At 46.7% G+C, this 8,407-nt stretch overlaps 1 protein-coding gene across 1 annotated transcript; it reads left to right on the top strand.

Moving 5' to 3' along the window:
• The first annotated feature begins 31 nt into the window (after positions 1 to 31).
• Positions 32 to 7,918, top strand: LOC143898940 (beta-1,3-galactosyltransferase 5). Its single transcript, XM_077408755.1, has 2 exons — positions 32 to 537; positions 849 to 7,918. Exons 1-2 carry the CDS (start codon positions 405 to 407, stop codon positions 1,949 to 1,951), a joined length of 1,236 nt encoding a protein of 411 aa, XP_077264881.1. The 5' UTR covers positions 32 to 404; the 3' UTR covers positions 1,952 to 7,918.
• Positions 7,919 to 8,407: the final 489 nt, after the last annotated feature.

The following is an 8,407-nucleotide window of genomic DNA, read 5'->3' as shown; positions in this document are numbered from 1 at the left end:
CGACGCCGACGACGACCGACGACCGACGACGACGTCGGAGTGCGCAGGAGTGCGCGACAACCTGCACCCGTGTGATGTGACGCGCGAGGAAGTTTGGAGTGTTTGGACGAGCCCGTCTTCTTGGAAGCGGGGCGCAGAACGGACTCGCGCGGCTCCGGCTCCAGGGCCGCGATCCCCTTCTCCCCCCCCCCTCTCTATCCCCGGCGAGGAAACGGGCAAACGACGGACGACGAGTGGGGCCCAGCGCGCAGTATGGAAATAGTCTGTCGTACGGCGGGACGTAGTGGTGCTCCGATCCGCGGTGGAGTCCACGAGGGAGCGACGACGGCCGTCAGGTCGTCCGCCGCGCGACGTACACGATGATATAGCCCTCGAGAGAAGAGTGACCAGAGCAAGCATTCGTCATGTTCCACTACCTGCATTTCAGGAGTCGTTTTCTGCAGACCCTGATCCTCGCGCTGATCGGCCTGACCTTCTACGCGTATTACCGTACCACCGTGTATGACGTTCGCCAGTACAGCTTGCCACGAAACACCAGTGAGCATCTATAATTCTTATATGTCTCTCTTTGTACATTGGAGAAATTATTAAAGCCACTGTTTCTTAAAGGAATAATAAATTTGATCAAAGGAAGTCGATTGAATGAAAAGCAAAAGATTCTGTGTCGTCAATTATTAATTTGCAAATTCGAATTGCTTATAAGTTCTCTTACACTTTCTTTTGTCAAAAGGATAATAGAAGGGTGTTGTTGTTTTAATTCAAGCACAGTGGTCAATATTTTTGTACAGTTTTTTTTTTTCATGCATCTGTTTGTAAGTTGACCGTTATCCAGAATTAATGAATTCCAGGTTACTCCATATACCAGGATGGCCTTCACGCGCACGCGAATCTCAGCCAGTCGAGAAACTCCAGTTCGGATGGCCCGTCTCTGAACCCGTACGCAGCGCACAACGCTAGTAATAATTCTTCGATTTTCATCACCACGCTGTCAACGTCCTCCAGCGCGCAGTCCCTGTCCTCGTCGTCTTCCGTGAGCACGTTGGTCAGTTCGAAGCAGAGCACGAACGAGAAGCTTCAGACGGCGAGAGTTATCAACGTGACCAAGTCGGCGCCGATCGTGGTTCGCAGCGATTCGGCGCGTGCCATATACGAGGCCGGGCACACCGTGTCGATCCCCGAACGGTGTCCGAACCTCGGCAAGAACATGGATTTAGTGGTGATCGTCATGTCGGCGCCGACCCATCTCGAGGCGCGAACGGCAATCCGGCAGACTTGGGGACACTTTGGCCAGCGCAGCGACATGAGCGTGCTCTTCATGCTCGGCACCACCCTCGATCCAAGAGTGGAGACGATCCTGCGTAAGGAACAGCACATGTACAACGATGTAATACGCGGCCGCTTCCTCGACTCGTACTCGAATCTCACGCTCAAGACCATCTCGACGTTGGAGTGGGTGGACACCTACTGCTCCAAGGTAAAATATTTGCTCAAGACCGACGACGACATGTTCATCAACGTGCCGCGACTGCTGGCGTTCGTTTACAAGCACGCGAAGGATCGTAACGCGATATTCGGCCGACTAGCCAGAAAGTGGAAGCCAATCCGGAATCGCAAGAGCAAGTACTACGTGTCGCAAGCGCAATTCCAGCAGACCATATTCCCGGACTTCACTACCGGACCGGCGTACTTGCTGTCGAGCGACACGGTGCGCCGTTTGTACGACGCCGCCCTGGACCAGACGTATCTGAAGCTCGAGGACGTATTCACCACGGGCATCGTCGCGCACCGGCTCGGCATCCGACGCTCGCACGCCAACGAGTTCCTGAACAAACGGATACAGTACACCGCCTGCAACATCCAGCGCGGCATCAGCATCCACATGGTCAAGTACAGCGAGCAGTTCGATCTCTGGAAGAAGCTGCTCGACGGTAAGAGTAAGTGTAAGAGATAACCAGCGAGGCTGAAAGCGACGAAGGTCCTACGCTTGACCCTGGCGAAACAAGTGGTGCGATCGTTACCGCCTTAATGCGATTCGAGTGCCGGTTAAACGCGTACCGGCTGACGCGGTACCAACGAACCAGCCGTCGTTTTACTGACGACCTCGCGCTCGCGCGCACACACACATACACACACACAGCCGCGCGCGCGCACATACACGCGCATACATCATTCTGTTCAAGTGCGAGTGAGTGGCGCACGCAGGAGAATACAGCGAGAAATTGCGTGCCGCGAAACGGCATAGAGATATATCGCCGCTTAAATTTTTGCACGATGCACCCAATCGTGTCCACCAGTCAGGCTTTCCTAACAGAGGTCGAACGCAAGTGATAACTTTTCATCCTGGAAGGATCCCCGGACGCTATGGAAGACAGAATCTACTCTATTTTGTATCTTTTATATCTCTCTCTGAATTCCAAAGAAATATTTTTATTATCGTAGAATTAGTTTTGTAAAATATTATTCCCTGTAATATAATATACGTATAGAAATTTTATTTTTTCGTGAAGCGAGAGAGAGGTGTCTCCTGCGCGTAAGGTAGTCACAAGTGGTTCTATGATGGTTCTATATGATGGTCTCGACCTCTGGCTTTTATTTTCGTGTCCCGGTGCTAAACTGTTCTACAATAAATTACGATCGCTCGCGTTTTCGTCGCACGTTTCCCAGCGAATAAACGTACCTAATTTTTCTGTATTTTTGTCAGCATACCCTCACTTATAGCGTTTTTCACTGGCAGAGCCGGTGCGCACTCGGTGCACATTAAAGCCGTCGTACACAAACCAACGTAAAGTGTATGTTCAATATAATCGGGTTAAATCATGAAATCCTCAATATTCTTTATTGCACTATTTGGTAAAATTTGTACCGAGTATTTTATCAGTCGAAATATTTGCATTTTACTTTAAATATTGGAGACTAAATCAGTGTACCCCGCCTGTATAGAACCGAACGAAATTGGACAACGCCGCATCCGTCATTGAAAGAAGCGCACGGAAAGAATGCGGGACAATATTTTTACAACGTAACGTATAGGAGGACTACCGTTCACGTGGTTCCCAAGGGGTTCCTTTGTGTAATCGGCGGTCTCCGCGTGCGATTATACGCGTACTCATCGACGACATCCGATCCACGTTATAAATCAGGTCAAAGTATAGATATCTAACAGGATGTATCGGATATCACACGTACTTTCTCCCAATTAAGAGGGAGAATCTGAGAACGATTTTTCTTTTTGACGTTTCAGTTTAACATCCAAGTATACCTTCTATAACGAATTACGTTCCAGTGTCATCCGAAGGATTTCGCAATCGCTAATCTTATCCGTTATCGCGCTCGCTCCACCGTCTGTTCCACCGTCTTCAATTAGCCCCGCTCGCGACAAAGTACGGATAGATATCTCGCTGGTGAAACGTGCTCGCGGAAACGCGTGGTTTACGTTAATTATAATCCCGTTGGCGCGCCGCCGAGAGGGATCGATTATTGCGCGTCGTCGCGCGTTATTGCGCCAATCGAGAGCGCGCGGCCGCGCGTCCGAGATGCGAAATAAATGTGTCGCGATGAATGGAGAGTGCCCCCGGACCGACTTCCCTCCACCTCGTTTCTCTCGCCATCCCTCTTTCCCTCCCCCTCCGAATATTATCTAGTCATCGTCTGGATAATATGCCGCGCGATAACACGCGGGCGGGAACTGGCGCGCCCGAGATATCGGCCTCTCCTCGCGCGCACGTTCGGCGAGGCGCGTTTCTCGTTATCGCCTCTTTTTTTTTCGTATCCTGCGGAAGTATCGTACTATACTTCCGTTCTCCGGTGCCATATACGTCCGAGGCACGATTACGAAAGATTTTCGGGCCCCGTGGCGCGATGAAATATAAAAGAAGAAAGAAAGGAAGCGCGACGCCGGAGGCGGCCGGTCGAGTCGACCGAGATTCCCGGATGGACGGGATAAAGAGATTATTTTCTGATAAGATCCTCGGTCGTTGAGTCCTTAACGAGTCTCCTATATACGAATATTTGATGAATACGATCTGATTTTTATTAAGTATTGTTAAGTATAAAAATTTACTGCTCTCTATATTTTTAATATTTTTTTTTTTTTTATTGATGCTTCTGTTAGTGATTTTTTTAATTAGCGTTTTGGAGAACCGTTGCGCGTCCATTCGTAATCTCGCCGTCCCGTCCACGCCGATACCGCGCTCACATTAATTAATTGTAGTTTTGTATTTTATTGCGTCTGGGGACTTACACGTGTTGTGTTCCTAGCGCGCTGCGTTTAAAAAACAATACGTATTATATTTTATCGTATACGTATATGTATTATGTATGTACGTATGTGTGTAGGTATTATTTTATTTTAGCGTATTATTATTGTCGTCTTTGTTTTACGCTGCTCTTTAGCTTTTCTAACGTCTTTCGCGCTATTCGAGGAATCGAAATTACCCCGGTAACATTCTAACGAAATAGTTCGTTAAATGAACGCTGATTTTTTAAAGAGATCAAGAAACACAGTAGTGTCCTACACCAAATGTGGGACGCGCAGTGGGACACAGACCGTGTATTTGTACGCGAACCGTCGAGTATAGAGACGCTCATCAGATTATAGTGTCTCAATAACGACTAAACCGATCGAGTTCTGGGTAGGTTTAATCGATAGCTTGGGTTTGTACGTACATACAGTATCACTTTGCGAGACAGATCGGATTCGCATTTGTTCAATTCTCTAAGGACGAGAGGGAACGTCGCGTCGCGTCCCCTCGATCGCGCCACGATTTTTCTCTCAGAATTCCAAAATTCGAAATCGATTTCGATGTGGTTGGACAAGCGAAGGAGCAGCCGTACGTCGTCGGTTTCTCTCGGAGAAACGCCGTGAGAAAAATCGCGCGCGTATCGTCGCGATTTAATGAGCCCCGAAGATCAGGCCAAGGCTCCGCGCCGCGCTCGTCGGCGCGCGGCGTAATACTCCAATTGTGTCCTTGGCATGATTCTTCGCCGACATGTTGAGGTGCGTGCGGGGCGAAGGGAGACTCTTTTTTACCGCACAACAAAATCGTAATTATAATTTGCGTTCAGGTCTGAAGAAGACCGTCGCGCGGTTCCCGATCGTGAGGCAGGATCCTCCGCACGGAGGGAAAAATACAAAGAGACTCCGACACCCGATGAGATAAGACGATGCCTGACGCGATCGGGGATCGCGTGTCTCCTAGTCCGTTCGCCGGGAGGAGACAAATGACGTTTGCACAGGATCGACCTTGCGAGCGACGCAAAAAATGACGGAACAAAGATGATTAGACCGTATGTGAGTCATAAGTCGTCGCGCCGAAGAAGATGACTTCACTCACGCGGGATGCACACGCTCGTTTAGAGAAAGCGCGGAGACGTCGGAATAAGTGGTCTTGTGCACGTTGCACGATCTGCAGACAGAATCTCGCTTGAAACTAAGTACGCGGAGAGTAACGACGAGCGAGCTGGGGCCTGGGGCTCCGCATCGTCGCGGGATGAGCCCCCATCTCGACGTTCTCCAAACCCAAAGTTCGTGTTAGGACCCCTTTGGTTACAGTTCCGGCACCGTAGTATACGTACTTACATACTCTAGATTGTATACGCAGTATTGTATACGCGCACGCATACACACGCGTTTTCTCGATAGGCACGTCGCACGATCGCATCATTCGTAGATACCAATTGTAATTGCGCGGATAACAGTTGTAATTGCGTATCCGGAAATAACAATTGTCGCGCACTCGTAAGGGCCAAAGCACGTATTAACATGGCGTAGCGATATACGATGGTCGTAGTCCTCGACCTGACGAAATCAGGATACGCCAAAGCTTGTGCGTTACTTTGTCGTATGTGCTTTGGCCCTAACGCGCGATCGTGCGACAGATAATTTATTTCCATTCCTTTCTTTCTCTCTCATAAGCCCCTTGCACAATGCCAGGCAACAGGGAATAGGAACAGGGAATAGAAATCAGAAATCATGTATAAATGCAGAATAAACAGTGACACATGCAATAGACACAGAGTTTCCGTCACGTTGGAAGTTATGTGCCTATTGCCTATTGCCAACCAATCATAGCATTCGAATTTTTTAGGTTGTAATTAACGATTTTTTTGTTATTTCCTGTTCCTATTGCCTGTTGCCTGGCATTGTGCAAGAGGCTTTACTCTCTCTGTTTCTAGCCGATAGGCTAGCTAAGTTAAGTGCCCTAAATTCGGAATTTCCAACCTTTTTTGCCAAAAGAGTTACATTAAAATTTTTGTAATTACCGAAAGGCCGGATAAGTTTTATTTTTGGAAATCATATAAAACAAAACGTCTATTTTTAAATTCTTTTATATTATATAAAAGTCCGACGCAACGACGACCAAACCGCGGAACCAAAGGCGCAATGGTATATATAAAGAAGAAAAGAGAAGAAAGAAACGTATCGTGTACGATAATTTCTTATCGTACACGGTTCTATATGTTGCGGTTGGGTCTGCGGTCGTCGTTGCGTCAGACTTTTATATAATATAAAAAATTTTTTAAATAGAGACATTTTGTAATATATGTAACGTCGAAATTTTTGGATGGACCGAATAAAATTTCACGGGCGCTGGATTCGACCCGCGGGTCATAGGTTGGGGACCCTTTACTCTAAATAATTCGCATTTTATTTTTGTACGCGCTCACACCATACAAGTGTCCGGTAGATACGTGACTAATTATTATACGTTTGTTATCCAGCATAGTCGCGAGGCGACTAATTAAAGCGCCTATTATCTGCCTCAAGTCTTTCCTGGCTTATTCCTTTGCGCACTCCGATTTCTATTTACTGTATGTTTCTACGAGCGAGAAGCGAACCTTTCCGCAGCGATTTCATATAATCATCGCACTTATAGTTTAATCCTGTTTGCGCAACCGCACACGATTATTACAACGTACGTTTTATGATTTTTATTTATAGGCGAAGGTACATGAGAAAAGATATCGTAATTATATTATGGTATATTATGATCTAAAATGGTGAAATCAAACGGTCATCTCTTGAGTTCGCCACGCTTTTGTCGCATTGCGAAATGTACCGCGACGCAATTCGCGTAGGACACATCCGGTGCGCGTTAAGACGTAACAGTCAATGAAATTAACATTCGCATTGCGAAACGAAAGCAAGACGAATGGGTGAGTTAAGTGCGCCGGACGTACAAGAGTTTACTGTAACTTCTGACCTTACAGTAGCTTGCCGAGCAAAATCTCGTAAAATCGTCCCAACTATTTTTAAATACTCCGCACAAAATTTAGTGAGAGATCCGAGAGTTTCGAAGACATTATCAATAGCTTCAGAGATTACTCTGAGAAATTTTGTAACGCTACGTAGAATTTAATTCGTGTCAGATCGATAATATTTTACTACGATCTTCACTGACATTGAAAATCTTATTCGTGCAATCTCTTACGCGAGATCCATGCGATCCTGTGTCCCGCGAAGCGACACGACCGTTTCCTTACGTGGACCATCGTCGTATATATAGGATTATGTGTGTTTTAAGTTGCGAGGCAATATAGAAGTAGAAAACGCGATAATCGATATATCCGCATTTCACACGCACATTTCGCGCGAGTCGCGAGTGCGCGTCAAGAGGCGATTTGATTTTACACGCAATTTCGTTGACACTTTTTTAGCGATCAGCGAATGTTGTTGGCATTTAAGTAGCGCGAATGCGGTGGGAAAAAATCAAATCGCTCACAGAGGGAGCTCAAGAAACAAACGCGCGGCCTTCTCGAGCGTTTTTCCAATTATTTAACGCTCGCGTCACTTCTCACCGCGAAGTTTTGGGACTTCGAATATGTATTTTTTATTTCGATATATTTATATTGTATGTACCACTCGGATGTGACAGATGCTCAATCGTTCGGAGATATAAATATAAATTCTTTACTCACTTACGCGTCTCGTTATTAAATCATCCTGTCCCGCCTGCAGAGGTAAAAAAAAAATATTAAGTCGATCCAGTTATAATTTGAAAATATGATCTATATGTTTTATCGCATTCTTTGGCAGTAAATCTTGGTCTTTATGTCAACGGACGTATCCGCGGGGGATCGAGGATTTTCCTGCAAGGAAAATAATCATAGCGTGAAATTTGCGCAATCTTTTTAATACTCAACGTCGCGATTGAATCACGATGATTGGAATTAAAGGTAAGAACTCTCCGAGGCATTAACGTTGCATTAGCTTATAGTTGCGTAATTCAGTTGCAATTTATTCATCTAATTCGCAATCATATCGTGTTAGCCCGTAAGAAACCATAAACGTCCCCGTCGCGTCATCGCTATCGTAAATATACGCTCGCCGCCGCGCGCGCCGATGCAAAGGACTAAAACGGTCGAGATTCGCGAGCCGGCGCGCGATGCGGCGTTTTGTCAGATATCG

This window comes from Temnothorax americanus, unplaced genomic scaffold (assembly GCF_048541705.1).
Source record: "Temnothorax americanus isolate GAGA-0224 unplaced genomic scaffold, ASM4854170v1 Scaffold25, whole genome shotgun sequence".
Lineage (NCBI taxonomy): Eukaryota > Metazoa > Arthropoda > Insecta > Hymenoptera > Formicidae > Temnothorax > Temnothorax americanus.
This window is presented reverse-complemented; position numbering and strand designations above follow the sequence as displayed.